Source organism: Neovison vison, chromosome 4 (genome assembly GCF_020171115.1).
Source record: "Neovison vison isolate M4711 chromosome 4, ASM_NN_V1, whole genome shotgun sequence".
Lineage (NCBI taxonomy): Eukaryota > Metazoa > Chordata > Mammalia > Carnivora > Mustelidae > Neogale > Neogale vison.
Window position 1 is genome coordinate 158,022,255 of NC_058094.1, and position 24,581 is coordinate 158,046,835.

At 34.9% G+C, this 24,581-nt stretch overlaps 1 protein-coding gene across 1 annotated transcript in view; it reads left to right on the top strand.

Annotated features, from left to right (window-relative positions):
• The window catches only part of CFAP69 (cilia and flagella associated protein 69), a 52,462-nt gene that overhangs the window by 18,379 nt on the left and 9,502 nt on the right, over positions 1-24,581 (top strand). Inside the window, exons 6-16 of the mRNA XM_044245982.1 lie at positions 1,958-2,056; positions 2,858-3,007; positions 3,112-3,289; positions 5,238-5,361; positions 8,330-8,378; positions 8,474-8,595; positions 10,416-10,632; positions 13,357-13,521; positions 16,688-16,806; positions 18,512-18,630; positions 22,997-23,078. Of these exons, the coding sequence (XP_044101917.1) occupies positions 1,958-2,056; positions 2,858-3,007; positions 3,112-3,289; positions 5,238-5,361; positions 8,330-8,378; positions 8,474-8,595; positions 10,416-10,632; positions 13,357-13,521; positions 16,688-16,806; positions 18,512-18,630; positions 22,997-23,078 (1,424 nt within the window). The remainder of the gene's footprint in view (positions 1-1,957; positions 2,057-2,857; positions 3,008-3,111; positions 3,290-5,237; positions 5,362-8,329; positions 8,379-8,473; positions 8,596-10,415; positions 10,633-13,356; positions 13,522-16,687; positions 16,807-18,511; positions 18,631-22,996; positions 23,079-24,581) is intronic.

Genomic DNA, 24,581 nt, shown 5'->3' on the forward strand with positions numbered 1-24,581 from the left:
TCATTGTTGACTGCAAGTGCTACTATCCTATCCCTTGTTTTTTGATTGCTGGCAACGTGAGTTTAAACTAAAATAACACTATAGATTATAATAAAAGCTGTTCATTTTTACTAATAACTTCCAGTTTCTACTTAATAGTGGTTGATCATATTAACTTTTCTCTAAAGTGATAGTTATTTCTGATTCAAGAGTAGGATTTTGGGGGCGCCTGGGTGGCTCAGAGGGTTAAGCCTCTGCCTTCAGCTCAGGTCATGATTTCAGGGTCCTGGGATGGAGCCCCACATTGGGTTCTCTGCTCGGCAGGGAGCCTACTCCCCCCTCACTCTCTCTCTTTCTGCCTGCCTCTCAGCCTACTGGTGATCTCTCTCTCTCTCGGTGTCAAATAAATAAATGAAATCTTAAAAAAAAAAAAAAAAGTGTAGGATTTTGGAAATGTATGAGGGAAAAATTGGTACTCTGTCCTGAGATTATAAAACAGATACTGTGAGAAATGACCTAAATTTACAAGAACTAAAAGGGTAGGGAAGCAGATGAGAAAACTTACAATTCCCCATACATTTAGACATTTGTTTAGTTTTGTTGGAAAATTTTAGTTGTTCCTGTTGACTAAATTTTCCTAAAACATAGTGATTTTTCAACATGAAAGGAAGTATTTTTAAAAAGGGGGGGAGGGGAATCGTCTTGAAACTGTCTTCTTTTTTTCTTCTCTTTTAGTGGTATCTTTTGCAGACAGATTCTCCTAAAGCAAGGGTGAGGTTCTCCTATGTACTTCCTCCTGTCCATTTGCATCCCCACTCACTGATCATTTCCAGAGGTGAACATTTATGCAAGTCCTAATGCAAAACAGGAGTGTTTCAGGAACATTATCTGTTTCCCTCACAGAATTCCCCTGCATCTGGTTCAGCCCTGAAGCTGATTTTCCCAACTCCAGTTTTCCCAGGCATGCAGAGAACACAGAACATTTCCAGAATTCCATGGATCATTTTTGGCTTCTCTTAGGGATAAGTTGTAGTTGATCAGAGCAAGAACAAACCAGTCTGAAGTATAGGCTGAAGCCAGTTCAGAAATAATTTAGATATGCCTTAAAAGGAACCCTCCCAATCCTTCATCTCCACCAAGATAACTTGAACATGAAACTGTTACAGGTAGGGCAAAGATTGCCCAGAAACTCTTTGTTTTCCATTCTCTTAGCAAATTGAAAAGCAGAGCTCACTTGGAACTTCTCTAAGCAAAGGATGCATTATTAGGGGCAACAAATTACTGATTCTTTAGTTAAAGAGAAATATGTTAACCCATATCTTGCCAGAAATAATAATAGTAACTTACTATATGCCAGACACTATTCTCAGCATTTTATCATATTAATTTCCACAACAATCTTTAAAATAGTAACTATTGTTATACACATTTTATAGATGAGAAAAGTGACACAAGTTTATGTAGGTAGTAAGTGGCAGAGCCATTATTTAATCTTAAACAGTCTGGTTCCAGCATTTATGTTATTAACCACCATTCTTTTCTTCCTGAGTAGGAGAGGCTGAATTGATTGAGGGGCCAATGTTATAATGATAGATCCAAGATATTTCACATATGCATGTGTGCATGTATAAAATTACATTGTCCTGGGGCGCCTGGGTGGCTCAGTGGGTTAAAGCCTCTGCGTTTGGCTCAGGTCATGATCCCAGGGTCCTGGGATCGAGCCCCATGTCAGGCTCTTTGCTCAGCGGGGAGCCTGCTTCCCCCTCTCTCTCTGTGCCTGCCTCTCTGCCCACTTTTGATCTCTGTCTGTCAAATAAATAAATAAAATCTCTAAAAAAATTTAAAATTAAAAAAATAAAATTACATGGTCCAGTTTGAACTTCTAGTAAGGATATTTTTAATCTTACTACTAACATATTTAAATTTGCAAGTAAACATGATAGTGTTATTAAATAGCATTCATTTCTCTTTCTGGCAGGTGAATTGATGAAAATACCAAATTCTGAATTGAGGATACAAATTTGTAAGTGTATTATTGACTTTTATCATGCAGAACCACCAAAGAAGCATATTACAGGTGAAGTTTTCAATAGTCTTTTGGTAATAACTTTTGTCTGTAAAATAATATTCTTTCTCATTCTCTTTGAACTTGGAAAGACACAGTGGGATTGATGCAAGCTGGCTAGCTCCAAGGACCCAGAAGGGTTCCCATAGGACTGGCCGAAAGGGTCCTTGGCTCTGTGCAGGGTAGGAATCAAACACAAGCCAAGTCGAAGTGAGAGCAGAGTTTATTGAAGACATAGAGAGAGTGTAGATATGGACAGAGCAGAAGACTTAGAAAGGAAAGAAGAGTGAGTCTTGACTTTGCTTGGGGGCCTGTGGTTTTTATTGAAGATTGTGGTCAGGTACACCTGACTTCTCAGCCTTTCAGAAACAATAGGTGTCTCCATTAAGTCACTTATGCCCCTGAGCCAGGGGTCTTGATGAGTCAGTATTCTTGGAAAATGTTTATGATGACTCCGCCCAATTACTCTTCAGATATTGTCTGTTCTGCTAGAAGACTCCAAGAAATAATTAAATCCTTGACCTTTATAAGGAGCACATACATCATTTATATATATATATATTACATTAAATTTGACTTTAAATTTAATTAATATAATATATATTAACTTTAATGAATCAATTCAAAATTGACTCATTATTTGGCCTTTTATAGAAAAATTTTGTCTATCCCTGTGCTATACAATTTCAAAATGCCAAACTATTTTTTAAGTTTTTATTGCAGTTGTTTAACAATATTACTCATTCCTTTGTCTGAACATAGATGGTTACTATGTGAGAGAACTGTACATATTTATTAACTAATTGTTGTTAGGTTACCAGCAAGCAAATTCATCATACAAGATTAAGATGGCTGAGGTCAGTGGATTGGCAAAAACAATGGTCGAATCATTGACTTTACTTGAAAATCAACTTGTTGAGAAACTTTGGGTACTTAAAGCTCTCCAGCATCTCTCAACTTCTGGTTTGTATATTATTAACTTTAAATACTTCATTCTCAACTATTTTTGTTTCTTTCCAATGGTGTCAAGACTGTACAACATAAATAATTTCTAAATTTATTTTCAGAAGTTAATTGCACTTTAATGCTGAAAGCACAAGCAGCCAGAGAAATTTGTGCTCACCTCAATGACCCAGACCCCTCTGGACAGCTTCTGTTTCGTTCTTCAGAAATACTTTGGAATTTATTGGAAAAATCTCCAAAAGAAGAAACCATACAACAACTTAGTAACTTGGAATGTTTGCTGTAAGTAAGTGGTTAGATAGGAATGTTTTTTAACCTTAAAATGATAGCCAGTAACATAACTAACATCTTTGTTTGAATTTGTGTTCAATTAGGCTTTTGAGTCATGTCCATTTTGAGTGATGTCCAACATCATTTTTATGTTGTGGTGTAAATGCATCTTTGCAATAGCAAGCTGTTTTTTTTTTTTTGGTTTTTGTTTTTCCTATTTGGAAAGCTTTTAAAGTAGCTTATTAACAAAGCTAAATTATGTCTTTGAATAAGTATAAAATACATTAGACATTTAAAAGAACTATTTCATTTGCTCATTCAGTAACCTATTTTTTTAAAGATTTTATTTATTTATTTGTCAGAGAGAGAGAGAGAGAGAACACCCAAGCAGGCAGAGGCAAAGAGAGCAGGCTCCTTATGGGGCAAGGAGCCTGATGTGGGACTCGATCCCAGGACCCTGGGATCATGGCACAAGCCAAAGGCTGTGGTTTAACCCACTGAGCCACCCAGGTGTCCCCAGTAACCTATTTTTAAACACTTACTCTCTTCCAGATATTGCAGTAAGCATTAGCAATAAAATATAAGTGAGTCGTCAAGTAACTTATCCATTTATTCATCAAATAATTATTGTCTGCTCTATACCAACTTCAGTGTTGGGCCATAGAACTACAAAAGAAAGCAATGCAGACTGATCTCTGCTTTCATGGAATTTACATTGTTTTTAGGAGATAGACAAGTAAACAGACAACTAAATGCTATGAAATAGACTATCACAGTGCTACATGTTCTCTAGAAAAGAGTGATTCAGCATACCCAATCCAACTGATTTAAATCACATAGGATATTTATGGGCTTATATAACTACAAGGTCAAGGATAAAACTGGTTTCATGTGCTCAGAAATAACAGGATGTGGGCTTTCATCATCCCTCTACAGTCTTCCACTGTGTTAGCTTTATTCCCAAGATCCACATAGTGAGACCTAACAAGTTGAGGTTCACACAATCACAACCCCAAATCAAGCAGAAGAGAAGACTTGCTCTTCTGAAAGGCCAAAGAAAATTCTTTGAATTGAGTCCCTATTGGTCCTGAGTGGTCTGGGTTGGCCATATACCATTCCAGATTGAATTACTAGTGACAGAGAAATGCTCTGGCTAAAAGGAAGCTCAAAGCATCTTAGCAAGACCAAAAGGGTAAATGCCTAAATAAAAATAAGGGTACTGTTATCATAAGAAAGGCAAGCAAGGGGCACCAGGCTTTCTCAATCAGAAGAGCATTCAACTCTTGACCTTGGGGTTATGAGTTCAAGCCCCAAACTGGGTGTAGAGATTACTTAAAAAAATAAAATCTTTTAAAAAAAGATGAAGAAGAAGGGCAAATGAGTGCTAGGAAGCAAACCAGCAAATGCCCAAATCAACAAATGTCCACAGAACCTGACCCAGACTTGGAGAGTTAATAAATACTTCCTGATGAACCCTAATTTGGTATCTGAATGATAAATACGAACTGGCAACACAGAAGAGTTTTGCATTCAGAGAGCATCCTAGACAGGGGAACAGAAGTGAAAATAGAATTTGGCAAAAAAAATTAAAAATAAAAATAAATAAACCCAATATATTGAGAGTAGAAAATAGAATAGTGAGAGATGAAGCTAACAGTGTTAACAGGGACCATAACATGAAAGGCTTAATAAGCCTTGGTAAGGGGGTAGGACTTTTTAATCTTAAGAACAAAGAAAAGCCTTTAAGTAGTTTAGCAGTCACTTTGCCCACAGGTATAGATTTGGATGGATGGATTCTTATCTGATAGAGACTTGACTCCTATGGCAGATTTAGAAATGTAGAAAGGATCAGAAATACTTCAAAATGAATAGTATGATATAAAAAGGGAATTCTGTTGATAGACACTTAAGTAGCATTTACACGGAAATATGGTTTTAAAGATCTGATTTTACTTTCCAGGGCTTTGAAGGAAGTATTTAAAAATCTGTTTATGAGAGGTTTTAGTCATTATGATCGTCAGCTTAGAAATGATATATTAGTAATCACTACAATTATAGCTCAAAATCCTGGAACACCAATGATCGTAAGTATGAGTCAAATTGCATGAATTTTAGTTGTGGAAATAGCTTGAATGGGGGGAAGGAGTCCTAAACAATGTTGTAATATTTATGAACTTGCGATAGCAAGATATTTTGTAATTTCATTATGGCCACCAGTAGTTCTGCCAATTCTTTGCCAGTTCTTTTGTAAACTTGAGATTCTCTTCATATTTTATAATTTGCTTACATATTTGCTATGTATGATGTGTTTCTTTCCTTGCTGGTGATATGAGTTTATATCTGGCACCATTTCTCTTTTACCTAAAGAATTTCCTTTCCCATTTCTTATGATGCAGATCTGCTAGCTGCTGGGAACAAATTCTCTTAATTTCTTTTATCTCAATACATCTTTAATTCAGCCTAATTATTGAAGTGTATGTTCACAGAATATTGAATTCTAGTTTGAACACTTTTATATTTTACCACTTGAAGATACCATTCCGCTGTCTTCTGGCCTCATGTTTCTGATCAGAAGTATTTGTTTTTTCAATTTGCTTCCCCATGGACAATGTATCATTTTGCTTTCTGGCTGTTTTTTAAGATTTTCACTCTACCTTTGGTTTCTAGCAGTTTTACTATTATGTGCCAAGATGTGATTTTCTTTGTTTTTATCCTGCTTAAGATTCATTCATAGGGCTTCCTGAGTATGTAAACTGACTAAATTTGGAAAATTTTTTGATCATATTCTATAAGTATTTTATCAGCCCCATTCTCTCTCTCTCCCCTTCTGTAATTCAGATTACATGCATGTTTGTCGTGAGACCTGTTCTCTTTTTTCAATCATTTTTCTCTCTATTCTTCAGATTAAATAACTTGTATTGGTCTATACAACTAAATTCACTGACTTTTTTCCCCTGTCATCTTCATTCTGTTATTAATCCCATCCAGTGCATTTTTATTCTAGATGTTGTCTTTTTTAGTTTTTAAATTTTTGTTTCCTTTTTATAGTTTCTATTTCTCTGCTGAGAGTTCCTGTCTTTCTGTTTATTCTGAGCCTTTTTACTGTGGATTCTGGTGTACTCCTCTGAAAAGTATTTATTCTTTTGTATTCATGGGCATTTAGTTAGGCTACTCATCCCTATGGCAAATGGCAGGTCAAATCTCAGTTCATTTCTTTCAGCCTTACCTAGGATGCTTGAGTATTCTCTGCCCTGGCATGAATCAGGCATTAGCCAGACGTTTGGGAGTTTATACACAGAAGTTGAAGTTCCCTTTCTCTCTTTTATGGGATTTCCCCCTTCACTTTCCAGTAGCAATAGTTGCCCTGAGAGTACCTCTGCCCTCTGAATATTCAAACCACTAAGATAACAGCTTTACTCTGAGTTGCAGGATCTACACAAGGTGTGGACTAGGTCCTGGCCTCTGTCTAAATGCCTTTTTTTTTTTTTTTTTAACAAAAGGGAAACCCATGCAGTGCCATCTCCATCTTGAAAGTTCTGACTCCCCTCCAGTAACTGCTTGGTTTTCATCACAAGACAGTTGTTTTTATATTTTGTTCTGGGTTTATAATTGTTACCTTCAGGAAGATTATTTATGGGAGCTACTCTGCCATTCCAGAAGCTGAGCCTTGGCATATTTTATAGTGTAAAAATCACTGAATGATTGACATCCCAGAGTAGAGCTCTTTGGCAATGATATCCATATAGCCACAAACTTTCTAAGTTGTATTTAAAGGAAATTTGTGAGGGGCACCTGGGTGGCTCAGTGGGTTAAAGCCTCTGCCTTCGGCTCAGGTCATGATCCCAGGGTCCTGGGATCGAGCCCCGCATCGGGCTCTCTGCTCAGCAGGGAGCCTGCTTCCTCCCCTCTCTCTGCCTGCCTCTCTGCCTACTTGTGATCTCTGTCTGTCAAATAAATAAAATCTTTAAAAAAATAAATAAAAATAAAAGAAATTTGTGAATGAAGGGTTCAATGCCATATCAGTGGTTCAGATAGAACTTATAATGTGTAAATGGGGGCAACAATCCTACCTAGCTTTCTAGTCAAGGCTGCAATGCATGGGTAAACCTATATGTGTCTTTGGAGGCTCCTGCTTAGTTAATAAATTCTCATTAGCATCCTTGCAAGCATTCAGGTGAATTTTATGAGTCAAATAACATCTTCACATTTAAAGAAACCATATGGATCCTAAAGCAGTAGCGCTGTAACAGTGCAAGCTCAAAAACCTAGGGACTTGCCCCGCTAAACTCTCCCGAATTACAAAGTCTAGCTAGGATATCTGTGGCAGAAATGTGTTCTCTCATGCTGAAATGTTTGCAATTCTGGTTATTCTTCAGGGCTTTTTATGTTAAGTAGGACCCATTAGACCTGACGAAACCATATAATGAGAGTGGTTGGGGTCAAGGTGGGAGGGGGGCTGTTTAAGAAGAAAAGCTGCTGAAAATAACTGTATCTTTCGCCCTTATTTTGTCACTTAAAGGTATAATACGATAATGAATTAGATACGTAATTTGTAGTCTTTTTTTTTTAAGATTTTATTTATTTATTTGACAGAGAGAGATCACAAGCAGGCAGAGAGGCAGGCAGAGAGAGAGAGAGAGAAGAAAGCAGGCTCCCTGCTGAGCAGAGAGCCCGATGCGGGACTCAATCCCAGGACCCTGAGATCACGACCTGAGCCGAAGGCAGTGGCTTAACCCACTGAGCCACCCAGGTGCCCCAGTAATTTGTAGTATTAACACATTTTGGGTAATTACCAAATTTTAGTCAGCATCTTAAAATATACTCATAGAATAATAAAAAAAAATACTTCTTAGAACCAACAGAAGTTTATATTAAATAAATTACAAGTTTATCTGGCTATATGTTTCCTGTTTTCATCCCTTTCTATTATTAGTACTTTATGAATTCAAATGAATGAAAAGGGGAATCTGATAAAGATGATTAAATACTAGGTAAATATAAGCATTTGTAATTTCCATCTAATTCAATCATTCTTCTATGTATTTATATTAGGAATGTGGCTTTACCAGGGATTTGATACTATTTGCAACCTTTACAGAAGGTAAAAACCATAAAACTTTCAACCTATAATTATCTTGATGAGTCTTAAACATTACTTTATCTTTTACTTTTATTTTCTTTTTTTCCCCCTCACAGTTAAAAGTCAAAATCCTTTGGTGAAAGGTCTTAAGCTTTCTAATTCCTATGAAGATTTTGAATTGAAGAAATTGCTATTCAATATAATTGTGATCTTATGTAAAGATTTACCTACTATACAGGTAAAAAAAATAATAATAACCAAAATTAAAGCTAGTGTGTCTCACTTTGTATTATAACTTTCTTAAAAGTCATGACTGCAAATCTTTCATCAACCCATATGTTTACCATAGGAAGTAACTCTGGTCAGAATTTCATCTTATCAAAATTTCTTCTGCTTATCTGGTTAAATAAACAGTGAATTTACCAAATTTAAACCATATAAACCAAAAAAGGCAGGATAACATTAGAAATTTATTTATGTATTTAGATCTCCAGGATAAGAAAACATAATATGAAAGAAAATCCATATAGGCCCATCTAGCCTAATAGGCTACCTCTGACCATATTGTGGTTAAAGCTTTAGTCAGGCAGAATGCAGTACTATCATTTTTCAGCAAGGTGATCCTGAATAAGCTGTTTAGTTTCTGTAAAACCCAGATTTTTAAACATGTTTTATTTATTTATTTGAGAGAGAGGGGAGAGCACAAGTAGGCAGAGCAGCAGCAGAGGGAGAGGGAGAGGGAGAAGCAGGCTTCCCACTGAGCAGGGAGCCTGAGGCATGGCTCCTGGGATCATGACCTGAGTGGAAGGCAAATACTTAACCAACTGAGTCACCCAGGTGCCCCAATCCCAGGTATCTTAATTTAAAAATGAGGATAACACCTATCTCATGGAATTATTATGAGGATCAAGAGAGCTAAGAGAGCTCAGATTTTTTTGGTAATACCACTTTGAGGAACACACACATATATACACACTAAAATATGTTCAGAGAAGGAAAAAAATTCTTTGTTTCTACAGTTATAACTTTATTAATGATATCAAAATTATACACTCTTTAGAATCTAAATGCATTTTCTGAAATGCCAAATAGAATCTCATTACATAAAATATGGTTTTTTAGTACAGTGAAGTATTATCTAACTATTAAAATCTCTCTGGAGACAAAATGCACACGACAGTTTAAAAACCACTTTAGTGGATTTGAGAGTCAAATGGCATAAAGAATATGGTGAGCTTCTTAAAGCACTGTGTGAGCAGTGGAATCAACTAATTTTTTTTATGTCATTTGTTTGTGGCCCAGTAATTGTAGTGATAATGAATATGTGTACTGTTATTTGTGGTTCATGGAGTATTTTGAAAACATTATCCACTTAATATTTATAGTAAGGCTAGAACTAGCTGTTGTTCTTATTCCTGCTTTCTCCATTCTAAATCTTGCCTTCATTCCCTGTGGACTAGTACATGGTCATAATAGCTATGCATTTTTCTATTTTATTGAAATCATGGATTCAGCACAATTTTAAAATTCTAAGCATATAATTATAAATATGGCTTATGACCTGAGTGGCATTGATTGACTAGAATTTTTGTATAAGTTCTATTACAACTGCTTAAAAATTAGCCACAGTCATTATTTTGGAAAAATTACACTTTATTATAGTGTACCATTGAGTCTGTGAAATGTTTCTTTTTCAAAAATGAAGGGAAGAGAGAAATTTCAGCAGTTTATTTGCCCCAAATTTTCTGCTTCTTTGGTTTGATCATAAGCAAGAGTCAAATTATATATATACGCGTAGACAAAAAAAATTAACACTTATTTATATTATTGTCATCTAGAGAGAACATATCTGAGATAAGGGGATCATAGTCAACTTGTTGTTGTTTTTGTTTTTGTTTTGTTTTGGTTTTGGTACTTAATGTAGATTGGGCATCTTTAGGAAGGAAATTTTTTTTAAAAATGACCCTAATAAAATAATACATTGGAAATCTTTAATTTTCTTAGATTAAATAAAATCGTTTTATGTTTCTAACAAAGTAGTTTTCCCCTTCCTCATAGCTATTAATTGACGGCAAAGTTATCTTGGCTTTGTTTACCTATGTTAAAAAGCCTGAGAAACACAAGATAATGGAGTGGTCTGCAGCACAGTATGAAGAATTACAACTGCATGCAATTGCCACTTTGTCGTCAGTGGCTCCTTTTTTAACAGAAGAGTATATGTTGTGTCAGGGAAATGCTCGAGTCCTTGCATTTCTAGAATGGTGTGAGAGTGAAGGTGAGTGATACCTATCAAAATTCTAATTTACATGTTTCAATTGAACTCTCAATATATTCATAGAAAAAATAAATAAAATTAATTAAAGAAAATAAATAAAAATATATATCTTGTTTCCTGTGATTTTCACGTGTTTACTGTTGTTTTAAAGAAAAAAATATGAGATTTCATTTAAAGTCAGACACATTAGTAAATATCGTAACTGTAATTGATACATACCTCTCAGTAAAAGAAATCATTCATATAACCTGATTTAAATTTTTGTAGCATTAGGCTTATCCAACAATTATACTAAGTCCTGGAAATATTTTAAAGATTTTATTTATTTATTTGATTGAGACAGAGATCACAAGTAGGCAGAGAAGCAGGCCGAGAGAGAGGGGGAAGCAGGCTCCCGGCTGAGAAGAGAGTCCGATGCGGGGTTCAATCTCAGGACCCTAAGATCATGACCTGAGCTGAAGGCAGAGGCTTTAACCCACTGAGTCATCCAGGTGCCCCAGTCCTGGAAATATTTTAAACATTCATTCAACAAATATTTGTTGAGTACCTACTAGGTACTAATATTGTTTTAACTGCTAAGGATACATTTATATTCAAAATAAATAAAATCCCTACCTTCACAGAGCTTAAAATTCCCAGCCAGAAGTAATGATTCCACATGTAGTCTACCAAATTATTAGACTACCAATTTGTACAAATATTTTATTATAGCTCTCGTCATTCTTAGAAAGGAAATAAGAAATACTTTCTTTTAAAAAATGCTTATAAGAGAGATACTGCATTCTTTTCCGGTAGTTATTTTATTGTGGAAATGATTTTATATGATACATTTTCAGTAGATCAAGAAAATCATATATCTGTGAGGATGGAAAAAATTATAGCTGATTTTTTAAATTTTCTAGTTTCTAATATGCAGAATTACTAAATTTATTCTTGTTAAATTGCTATGCATTAAATAATTATTCTCTATCCTTTATATCATTTATGTTTACAAAAAACTATAAAGCAAAAGAGGAAATGCTGCCTAACATGGGGAAGCCTTATAGCTAACAGTTATTGAGTACTTACTGCATGGTAGGCCTTAAACACCTCACAAGTATTAACTCATTTAGTCCTCACAACAGATCCAGAGGTTGAAGGTACTGTTACCATCCCAGGTGGTCACATGGGTAGAACTCAATCAGAAAAGTTAAATAACATGTTCTTGGTCACACAGGAAGTGTCAAATCAAGGATTTAGTACATGTAGTCTAGCTCTAGAACCTGCATTTTTAACCCATACACAATACTCAGAAGAGTATTTTTAAATTTTTTTTAGTTTTAAACATGAAGAACCTTTTAAAGAAGGCATATTATTGTAAAGAAGAAAGGAGAATTTGCCTTGCTGTTTATCAAGACTTACTATAAAGCAATAATAATTTAAACTGTATGGTACTAGATAAGGAACAGACCAATGAAAAAGAATATATGGGAGGTTGGCATTAACAAAGATGTTATTACCTTCAATAAAAATAAAAATTGGTTTCTTTCACCTTGTTAAAAAATAATCAAGTGCAAGATGAATTAAATCCCTAAATATAAAAAGTTAAACTATAAAATCTTAAAAGAAAACATGGGAAAATATCTTTATGGTAACAGGGTAGGAAAAGACTTTGATAAATCAGAAGAACTTAAACTATATGGAAAATTAGTGCATTTAATAATGTAAAAATTAGAAATGCTATATGACTAAATCTGAATAAAATAATGATCTACAAATTAAGAGAATGCATTTTTGACCCCTGTGACTAATAAAGGATTAGAATCCAGGCTCATAAAGAACTAAAAAAAGAAAATAACTCGGCAAAGAAGTAGATAAAGAATAGAGACTGCCAAGTCACAGACAAAATTTCAAATTTAAAAATAACATTAAAAGATGTTCAATGTTATTGGTAATCAGAGAAACGCAAATTAAGATAATAATTAACTGTCATTTCCCATTTAACAGATTGGAAAAATCTATTAGTCTTGTACGTTGTGTCCATATAACCACTTTGAGAAGCAATTTAGGAACTTTGGTAAAATTAAGTGTGGGTATACCCTATATGATTCTGGTGTCACATGGCGAAACCTTTCTCAGTGGGAATAAGGGGACATAAACCAGAAAGTTCATTGTACCAGAATGTTCATTGTAGCAGTTTGTTCTAGTGAATGGATAAACTGTGATTTATTCATAAAATGATTGCTCAGGGGCACCTGCGTGACTCAGTTGGTTAAGCATCTTGATTTCACTCAGGTCATAATCTCAGGGCTGTGAGATTGAACCCGGCATCAGGCTTCAGGCTGGGCATGAAGCTGGCTTAAGAGTCTCTCTCCCTCTCTCTCTTCTCATCCCCCCTAAAACAAATTAAATGAATGCTGAAAGCAATTAAATGATTTAGATCTGCTTGTGACTATGTAAATACTTCCAAAAACATAATTTTAAGTAATAGTAGCAAGTTACAAAAGATACAAGATGACACTTTTGAGAAAAATTTTAAAGCATGTTTCTGTTCTGGGAATAGGAGGAGAAGGGGGAAAGGATAGTATTTATTCCTCTAAAAAAAAACTAAAGAGTATGACAAAATTAAACATCTGTTTAAACTTAAGGGTTAGATATATAAGGTAACTGATATGTTCTGTTTTATTTGAAATGTTTTTGCTTTAAATTTCTTGATGTAAAGTATTAAATTCTATTTCTCCACAGATTCCTTCTTTAGCCATGGCAATAGTTTTCATGGTACAGGTGGCCGTGCCAATAAGTTTGCCCAGATGCGTTACAGTTTAAGACTCTTGAGAGCCATGGTCTACACTGAGGATGAGACTATAAACAATGATCTTTGTGAAAAGGGAACAATTCAGCAACTGATAGGTAAAACACATTTAGTAGAATACTTATAAATTAGAGGTTTTGCTTAAAATGCTTTTTACAAATTTATCATTCTAGCCAAGAAACTCCTGAATATTCTCCTGGTTTTGTTTCATATTGTTGCTATAAGTCAATTTGTCTTTACTGAAACATCATGGTCACTCATCCTGTAAACATCTGTTTATTCCAGATACTATTTCATTTAGGATTATCTTTTTTTTTAATGGGCTACTGTTACCTTCATTTTTCTAGTAATAAGATGACCGCATTTTGGCCAGGATTTTGAAGTCATTTAAAAGAGGATAACATTACATTTTCCAGTGCATCTGACATACCAGAACACTAGTATGCTGGTATATATAGAAATGTACACAGGAGATTCTTTTCTGTTATAATATAGCAGGATATCCTTGATTTTCAACTTAGAATTCACTATAATGAATCATCTTATCCCCAAAATACATATGTGTGAGCTTGGAATAAAGTTCAGAACTGAAAACAAACTATTGTTACCTTTGTTAATTAAAAAATTAATAATCCTCTGGCCCTAACTTTTCCTGACCTTGAAAAGATCTCTTTTGGGGGCGCCTGGGTGGCTTAGTTGGTTAAGCAGCTGCCTTCAACTCCGGTCATGATCCTGGAATCCTGGGATTAAATCCCACAATGGGCTCCCTGTTCGGCAGAGAGTCTGCTTCTCCTCTGACCTCTCCGCTCTCATGCTTTTTCTCTCTCAAATAAATAAATAAAATCTTTAAAAAAAAAAAAAAGATATGTTTTGGTCATACTCAAATTCACTGATTGCCTCATGAGTATGAGATTATTTGCTGGATGTCAATTAATTATAAACACCTCCACCAAAACTCTTCAATCTGTTGAGCTAAAGTGCCTACTCTTCCATCACTAGTGGAGAATAGTGGTACCATTTAATAGCAGTGTCCTTTAAAATAAAGATACTGAAAAGGGTGTTAAGTGAAAACATTTTTTTGATGAGTTTACTGAGGATGACCAAACCTGAAAGTAGATTTTGTGTATGTGTGATTGTGAGTAAAGCAATAGAAGTTTAAGTGAAGATACAGAAAAAACTCTCAAGATTGAGTGGGGTCCCAACAGTGTTGCCCCTGAAGTAGATTTTATCACTTCCATGCATGTTCCATTGTACAGAACTCAGTGTTAAGGTTCCAACCTAACTGTATGGAGTCTAGAAAATACTATATTTCCTACGTCCAGATAAGAGTCTGAATCTCACCTGGGTAGGAGGTGTGGGGTAGAGAAAGGGGAAAACAAATATAGAAGGGTTCTTTCCTTAGGATTTTTTTCCCTTTAACTTGAAAGAAGCTGATCTTTATCATGTGAGTTCTTAGAGGCAGTGGCCTTCCTTCACTTACTCAGTCTAACAGAGGACTTAACAAATAGTTTGCTCATCAAATAGTAATTGAATTGTTATTGCAAATGTTTATAATACCCTTTGTGCAGGCACTGGTGTCACAAACATGTATAGAACAGGACACTGTGGACCTTGCCCTTAATGAGAATGGGAAAAAAAAAAAGTATACCCTAGAAAGATAGCACATGTTACCCTACACCATCAGTAAGTCCCCTAGTGAGTAAGAGAATACCACAGAAACCCAAAGGTTTCAGTCATTTTTAAGGCTAGGTAATCTTGACAAGTACCTTTATTGAGCTTGGGTGTAAGGGTAAAGCTAGTTTTGAGAGGGAAAAGAGGAGATGGTCGTTAAAGCAAGGGAACAGTATAAGCAGAGACATGGTATTAAAATATATATAACAATGTTTTCAGAGCTAGCTGAAGTGAAGTGAAGTCAGTTTTATGAAGTTTTATGAAGACATCTATCAACTATACTTCAATTTAAAATAATTAAAAAAAGATATTGGAAAAAATGTTTTATGGAAATAAGTAATGTGAGATATAATATGTCTAGTGAAGAGCCAAGTTAGAATTTTGAATAGCATCCTCTTTAGACATGGGGAGCCATTAGTGATCTTGATCAGGAAGGTTATATGTATAGTGCTGTTTTAGGAAAAGGAATCTGGAAGAAATATATCAGATGACTTAGAATAGAACAAGGAGAAAGTAAAGGCAGGAACTAAAGGATACTGAAATATGAAGGAAATAATTCAAAACATAACGTGTGTTATAGACAACACAGAAAGTGACATGCCTACACTCAAGTAGGAAGGAAAATGAGATCATCTAGAAAGGAGAAGCAGACCTATGGCCAATCAGGTTGGATTCCTAGATGTTCCTAATATAGGAGCATAGGCCCATCTGTTCCTAGCATGCTCCTCAACTGAGCCTTCAGCATGCTCAACTAGCCCCATCAGGGACTGATCTTGCACCTGTCATTCATACTAACAGGTCCAAGAATCATCCCCTCAGGGCCAGCTATGGTAATAAATTGTGATTTCCCTGCCCTCTTACTTTGGAACATGAGTCCAGCCCTTCTAGGTAATGTCAATGACCCCTTTAACAGAGAAGCAATGATTTTTGTTCCTGATTTAAAGCTTAAAAGAAAATTCCTTTTTGCAGCAAAATTTTATTGTGACTGTCATCCCATCAGTGTAAGTGGCTCTTTTCTAGTCTTTCTAAATTTTGAGTAGAAGCAGGGGAGAGATTTCAAAGGACATGGGAATACTGCTACCTAAAGTTATTGAAAATACCTCCCAGGAGACATAAGGAGAGGACACAGAAAGAAATAACAGAAGATAAAATACACTTAGAGAGGTCTTCCACCTTTGCCTAAAATTGGCCCTGTTAACCATGAAGAGATGAGCAAGCTGTGATCAGGCATTTTAGTCCTATATTTGCAAAGCACTCATCTCTGCCTCATGTTGTTCTGCATATTTCTATAAACAGTTTTGTTTGCTGCACAAAGTATCAGGTCGTTAGGGCATCTTTTAATAATATTCCATTAATTCTGTACTAGAAGTGCTATATATGTATTCAGAGCTCAAAGAATCCTTTTATCATCTTCTGTCTACAGCTTCTACATAACTGTTTGATTCAAATAGCTCCCTTTAAAATAAGTTCTCTAATTGAAATCTTGTAAGAAGGGATTTCTTTTTTTTAAAGAAGGAATTTCGAAACAGTATTTGATCAAAATAAAAATACAATGTCTGATGAGTTTACATTCTTTCAATTTTTCCACACCAGGAGTTTTTAAAAATACAATAAGCAAGTCTAATGACAAAGAAGAAGCCATTGTTTTGGAAATTCAATCTGATATATTACTTATTTTATCTGGTCTTTGTGAACATCATATTCCTAGGAAGGTATGTATGCCTGTGAATCAAAGTTTTGTTCAGATCTTCCAATGACCTAGCACTATAAACTGTTTCTTGGTGTCCATAAATGTTGGTGTTTTTTAATCTTGTGAGGATTTAATTTAATATTCCTTTTTATAAGGAGAATATAATTGTATGCAATAAAGTATATATATATCTATATATATCTTAAGTGTATATTTCAGTAGGTTTTGATGAATGTATACACCCATTTAACCAATATCTCAATTAAAACAGAGACAATTGTTACTTCCTATGAAATTCTTTTATGCCACTTAGTAGCTATCCCCCCTATTCGCCTTCAGGTGACCACTGTTCTGATTTCTATCCCCGTAAAATAAGTATTGCCTATTCTTTTACTTTATATGAGTGGAACCACATTCATTTAAATGTGATTTACTCTTTTATATCTGGTCCTGTCATCACCACATTTCTGAAATATACCCATGTTATTACAGGTATCAGCAGCCCATTCCTTTTTGTTGCTGAGCAGTTTTTCTTTGTTTGAATATACCCAATTTTTTTCTCCATTCCCCTATTGATTAATACTTAGGTTTTATCTATTTGGGACTATATGTATAAACCTTCAGTGAACATTTTTGTAGTAGTCTTTCTGTGGACATAATGCTTTCATTTCTTCTAGATAAATACTGGGGAATACAATTAATGTTCATTAAGTAGGTATATGTTTTTAAGAAACTGGCAAACAGTTCTTCCAAAGTGACTATCACATTATAAATGCTGTTTTGAGTTTAAATTGGGTTCAGGGTGATGGGTATGTGATGAGCACTGAGTGTTGTATGTAACAGATGAACCACTAAATTCTATACCTGAAACCAATATTATACTGTATGTTAACTAAATGGAATTTAAATAAAAACTTAAAGAAAAAAATCAGGTTTGTACTAGAACTAAAAGTTAGAAAAAAGAGCTTAATTCCCTTTGATCTTTTTAAATTTTATAACAAACTCTGAGTCTCTAAGTTTGATAACTTAAATAATTTAATAAAAGAATTGGAAAGATAAAAAAAATAAAATTGTGAAATTTCCAATAGAGAGATTTTAGGGAGAGGCAACAAGAACAGTAAATGCATACCTAGCTTTGAGCTTTGGTCCAACTTTTTCTTATACTCTGCCACCCTATGCCTTTCTTCTGGAAAAATATTCATTGTCTTGCTTACTGGCTACCAGAACTGAACCACAAAACAGTGAGAAAGGTAATTGGTAAATAACAAGTAATAACTGGCAATAACTTAATATAAATTACTAAAGGTTTTAGTTACCATTTATATATTTATTTCTCTCTTGGGAGTATTAAAAAGTCTTCCCTGATAGAATTTTAGCCTGTTAAATTAGTTTTGCTCTCGTATTCATCTGACAGGATATTGGACTACATTCATTATAAAGCAGAAGAAAACCATAGGGTAAGCTTATGGTTTATTTTTTTAAAAAAAGAAAGGGAAAAATCAAAAAAATAGAAAGGGACATTAAGCTGGCATGTTGATTGATGCCATTTCTAAAAATTATTAGCTTTACAATAATCGGTCTTAAATTCCTGTGAGCGCAAATTTGAAAAAAATATTTGTATAAAAATAACAATGTTCTATTTTTCTCGTACAAAAAGTTTTAGGAGACAATATGAAACAGGAAAGGATTAGATTATTCCAAAAAATAATTTTAAATAAATCTCTTAGGAAATTTTTGGGACTGAAGGAGTGGATATAATTCTTCATGTAATGAAAACAGACCCCACAAAGTTACGGACTGGATTAGGCTATAATGTACTTCTTCTTAGTACATTGGACAGCATTTGGTGAGTATTACTGTACCCAAGCTAGAACCACAAGAATACAAGAAAATTACTTCTATGGTATTTGTTGATTATATTTAAACATAATATTTAAGATTTCTATCTAATTTTGAAAAACTATACAAATTTGTAAGAAATAAAGCCTAGAAAAATTAACACTGTAGCTTGAATAGTAATAAAAATTAATCCTCATATGCATGATAGAGGAGGGAAAATTTTTGGTGCTACAGTTTCTTCATGGGTTAGATATATTTAAATCAGTTGAAATATGTTTCTGTACTATAATTTAAGCTTCAGTAAAAATTTGCTTGATTTATAAAAAGCGTTCTTCCCTCAAAACCACACCAGAAAGATAACTCTTCCAACACCTTTTCCAATAGTCCAGAAATGACAGTTACCAGTGTCCTTTGGAAAGTAATCTTGTCCATAGCCCATTCATAAAACCATTCTTGTATCTAAACTTAAATCCTTGTTTTTATTATTTGAATCCATTCCATTTGGGCCTGGAAAAACAAAAGCATCTACTCTTACACATTATTCTTATACTTGAAGACTGCTGAATTCCTCATTCATCTCCTCTTCAAAGAGTTGAAAATCAATTGACTAGGTATTTCCAAAGCAATATTTTTTCCTCAAGCTTTTTGCATTCCTAAAGGGCAAAAAATAAATCATACATATATACATATATACATCTTGCTTTTCATAAACATTAATTTATAAAATTTTGTCTTGGGCAGAATTACTTGAGTTTCGTGTATCATTAACAATTAACACATTTCTTTTGTCTTATATGGGTGGGATTCATGAAAGCCACAGTACAACATATTTGGAAGGGGAAATAATGACTATAGACCTACTAAATGGACCTAACAGGCATATGCAGAATTTTCCACTCAATAGCAGCAGAATACATAGTCTTTTTTTTTTTAAGATTTTATTTATTTATTTGACAGACAGAGATCACAGCAGGCAGAGAGGCAGGCAGAAAGAGTGAGAGGGAAGCAGGCTCCCTGTTGAGCAGAGAGCCCTGATTGCGAAGCTTGATCCCAGGACCCTGAGATCATGACATGAGCCAAAGGCAGAGCCTTAACCCCCTGAGCCACTCAGGCGCCCCTAGAATACATATTCTTTTTAAGTGCTGTCTTATTGTGATTTATATTAAGAAATACATATTTGGTCCACTCCTAGTCCATGGCTCCACTCCATATTTGGGGGCACCTAGGTGGCTCAGTGGGTTAAAGCCTCTGCCTTCGGCTCAGGTCATGATCCCCGGGTCCTGGGATGGAGCCCCGCATCGGGCTCTCTGCTCTGCGAGGGGGCCTGCTTTCTCCTCTCTCTCTGCCTGCCTCCCTGCCTACTTGTGATCTATCTATCTCTCTCTCTCTCTTTCTCTCTCTCTCCCTATGTCAAATAAATAAAAAAAAATCTTTAAAAAATAAAAAAAAAAGAAATACATATTTGGTCCACTCCTAGTCCATGGCTCCTAAAACTTTTGTCATTTCCTCATCAATAAGAGCAATTAAAACATCTTTTGTCACAGTATTTGGTCTTTTATTCTCATCTCCTGTAATAGCTTCAGAATAATAACTATGAAGGGTAATGTCTTTTGTTATTCATAACATGTTCCTTTTAACCACATCTGAATTTAGGCAAATGAGATGATTTTTCAAAGATTTAATTTATTTATTAGAGAGAGAGAGACGGAGCATGAGTGGGGGACAGAAGTAGAGGGACAAGCAGACTCCCTGCTGCATGGGGAATCTGACATGGGGCTCCATCCCAGAACTCTAAGATCATGACCTGAGGCAAAGTCAGACACTTAACTGACTGAGCCACCCAGCACCCCTAATGAGGTAATTTTTAGAGCACACCTAGATAACCACAGGATGGGGGGCTGGTTCTGCATGAAAGGTCACAAACAAGGCTTAACAAATTTAAGATTTAAATCATTGCAAATATCTTTTCTAACCACATAAGAAAAAAACTAGAAATCAATAACAAATAGAAATTAGAAAAACTTACAAATGCAGGGGAATTAACATGCTCTTTAACTACTACTGGGTCAAAGACAAAAGCAAAATAAAAATTAGGAATTTCTCAAGACAAACTAAAATGAAAGTGCAACATACCAAAACTTATGTGATACAGCAATAGCAGAACTAAGAGGGAAGCCTATAGGTATAAATACCTACATAAAAAAGAATGGGGATCCCTGGGTGGCTCAGTTGGTTAAGTGTTAGACTCTTGGTTTTGGCTCAGGTCATCATCTCATGGGTCCTAATATCAAGCCCCAGGTAGGGCTCCATGCTCAGTGAGGAGTCTGCTCTCCCTGTGAGGAGTCTGCTCTCCCTCTGCCCCTCCCTCTTAAAATAAATAAATAAATCTTTAAGAAAAAAAAAAAAAAGAATGACTCAAGTAAACAACCTAACTTTAAACTTAAGGTAATTAGCAATTAAAGAACAAAATAAGCCCAAAATTAGCAAAATAAAGGAAATACTAAAGATTAGAACAGAAATAAATGAGAGAATAGAAAAAAAATGGTTTGTTTTAAAAAGACATCAAAGTCTACAAGCTGTTAGCTAGACTAAAAGAAAGAAGGGAGAAGACTCAAAATTAAGATAAATGAAATAGAACACATCACAACAGATGCCACAGAAATAGAAAAGCATCATAATGGATTATTATGAACCACTATATGCCAACAAATTAGACAATATAGAACAAATAGATAAATTCCTAGAAACATACAATCAAGATTGAATTAAGAAGAAATGGAAAGCCTGAACAGACCAATAACAATAAGGAGATTGAATTAGTAATCAAAAACCCCCCAACAAAAAAGCCCAGGACACAATAGCTTCACAAGTGAATTTTACCAAACATTTAAAGAATTAATACGAATCTTTCTTAAACTCTTCCAGAATATAGAAAAGGGAATGCTTCCAATTCACTTTATGAAGCCAGTCCTGAGGGAAATGGAAGCAAATATCCTATAGGAAATATTAGCAAACCAAATTCAACAACAAATTAAAAGGCTCATACACCATGACCAAGTGGGATTTAAAAACTTTCAACAAACTAAGTAGAGAAGGAACTAACAAAATAAAGGCCATAGATGAAAAGTCCACATCTAAGATCACACTCAATGGTGAAAAGCTAAGAGCTTTTCCTAAAAGATCTGTAACAAGGCAAATGTGCCTACTCTCATCATTTCTACTCAGTACTGTAAGTTCTAGCCAGAGCAAGAAAAAAGAAATGAAAGGCATCTAAATCAGAAAAGAAGTATTAAAATTATCTGTTTGCAAATGACATGATCTTATACATAGAAAGCCCTAAAGACTCCACCAAAAACTGTTAGAACTAATAAATTCAATAAAGTAGCAAGATACAAAATCAAATACAAAAATCAGTTGCATTTCCATATACATTTCTATTCATACCATAATGAACTATACAAAAATAAAATTAAGAAAACAATCATACTACAAAAGAACCAAAAAGAATAAAGTACTTAGGAAGAAATGTAACCAAGGAAGTGAAAACCTTACACCCTGAAAACTGTAAAACACTGACAAAAGTAATTAAAGCAGACACAAATAAATCGAAGGACATCCTCTGCTCATGGACTGGAATAATTAATATGGTTTAAATGTCATACTAGCCAAAGTGATGTATAGCTTCATGCAATCCCTATTAAATCCTAAAGATATTTTTTTACAGAAATAGAAAATACAATCCTAAGATTCATATGGAACCACTAATCATCAAGGAAAGGCAAACCAAAACCACAATGAGTTATCATCTTATACCTGATGGAATGGTTATTAACCACCCCCCCAAGACATGTTTTGGTGAGGAATGTGGAGAAAAGAGAACTCTTGACATTGAGGGAAATGGAAACCGTACAGCCACTATGGAAAACAGTATAGAAGTTCCTCAGAAAATTTAAAAATAGAACCACCATATGATCCAACAATCCCACTTCTGGGTATATATCCAAAAGAATTAGAATCAGAATCTTGAAGAAATAGCTGGATTCCCATGTTCATTGCAGTATTATTCACAATAGGCAAGATATGGAAACAACCCAAATGTCCATCAATAGATGAATGGATAAAGAAAAAAGTATGGTATATACATGTAATGGAATAGCACTTAGCCTTAAAAAAGAAAAAATCCTATGGTTTATAACATAAATGGACCTGGAAGACACTATGCTAAGTGAAATAAGTCAGTCACAGAAGACTATCTTTTATACATGATTTCTGTTATATGAGGCATCTAAAACAGTCCAAAAAAATATGGAAGTAAACAATAGTATATAGACAGTAGAATCCTTGTTAAGTGAATAACTTCCTTTTTATTTAAGGTGCTGTATTTTGGGTTGTTATCCCTCAGAGGATTACTTTCTTGAAAAGGAAGGCATTTTTCTCCTTTTGGACTTATTGGCAGTAAGTATGATTGTTAATAATTGTAAACAAATAAATAGATATGTTTTTATTAACTCTTTCCAAAACTAAGAGCCATAGAACACCATTCTGTAATTAAATGTGCCCCTAAATCATGTTTAAATGTTTTAAACAAAATCTCACTTGGAGATCCATAATTTGCATTGGCATAATAAAAGCTCTGAAAATTCCTCCTGTATAGAAACCTGTTTACTTAGGTCAGCATGCCCAAACATGTAACAACAGATAATTTGTTTTATGGGATTTTTCCCACACACCTTTAAAGAAATAGTTTATGAAATGCTAAACAATATCAAAACACATAAGCATAACTTCTAGCTTCTTCTCTTAGTTTTAAAAGTTAAGGGCCACATTAAACAAAGGGTAAAGATCAGCATTTTTAAGATTTTATTTATTTATTTGAGAGAGAGCGAGAGAGAGCATGAGCAGGGGTGGGAGAGGCAGAGAGAGGGGGGAGAGAGAAGGAGGCTCCCTGCTGAGCAAGAAGCCCAATGTAGGACTCCATCCCAGGACCCTGGGATCATGACCTGAGCTGAAGGCAGCCACTTAACCTACTGAGCCACCCAGGTGCCCCAAGATGAGCATTTTTAAAGAAGTGAATAGTTTGTAGGTGATGTGAAGAATCAAGTGTGTTTTAGACCATTTTATAGAATGAGCAGGAATGACTATACTAAGTTTTCCAGGAAAGACAGTTGCCATCTAACACCAAAGAATGGCAAAGACCTTCAATTATCCTCAAAGTAATTCCCTGCTGGCCTCAATTCCAAGTAGGTTCATGTCAAGATGATATGAGAGTAAAAGTATAATTTGGTTTCAATAAAACTTAAAGAGATATTCCCACGTAGAGTTCTACCTATGTCCCTGCCTTGATCGCCACCATTCACGATTTTATTAACAGAATAACAGACCATGGGGCACCTGGGTGGCTCAACTGGTTAAGTATCTGCCTTTGGCTCAGGTCATGATCCCAGAGTCCTGGGATGGAGCCCCACATTGGGCTCCCTGCTCAGTGGGAGCCTGCTTCTCCCTCTGCCTGCTGCTCCCTCTGCTTGTGCTCTCTTCTTTCTCAAATAAGTAAATACAATATTAAAAAAGAAAAAAAACAGAATAACAAACCTACTTGGATTTAGCAAAGTTACTAAAATTATTTGTGTCCCTTCATCTCTCTGAAAGAAAATTAGCTGGCATTACATATAGGAAAGCAAACTCATTAGATATAAAACATTACAAAAAATAAATAAAAGTAATAATAACCCATTTTGATAAACAGGAGTGAGTCATAACCAGAAGCCCTTGGATTGTTCAGAAAATTGGACATAATACAGAAATATATATGTGTGGCCTTACTAAATGATCTATAGCTCACCATGTTACTCTGATGAGAGATCAAGCATGCCCAGAGGTGCTTGGTGATGTGTCAGGGGATTCTCAAAGTCACAGAATTAATTTGGCACATCTTCCTAGAATCTTGTTTTTAGTTGAAAA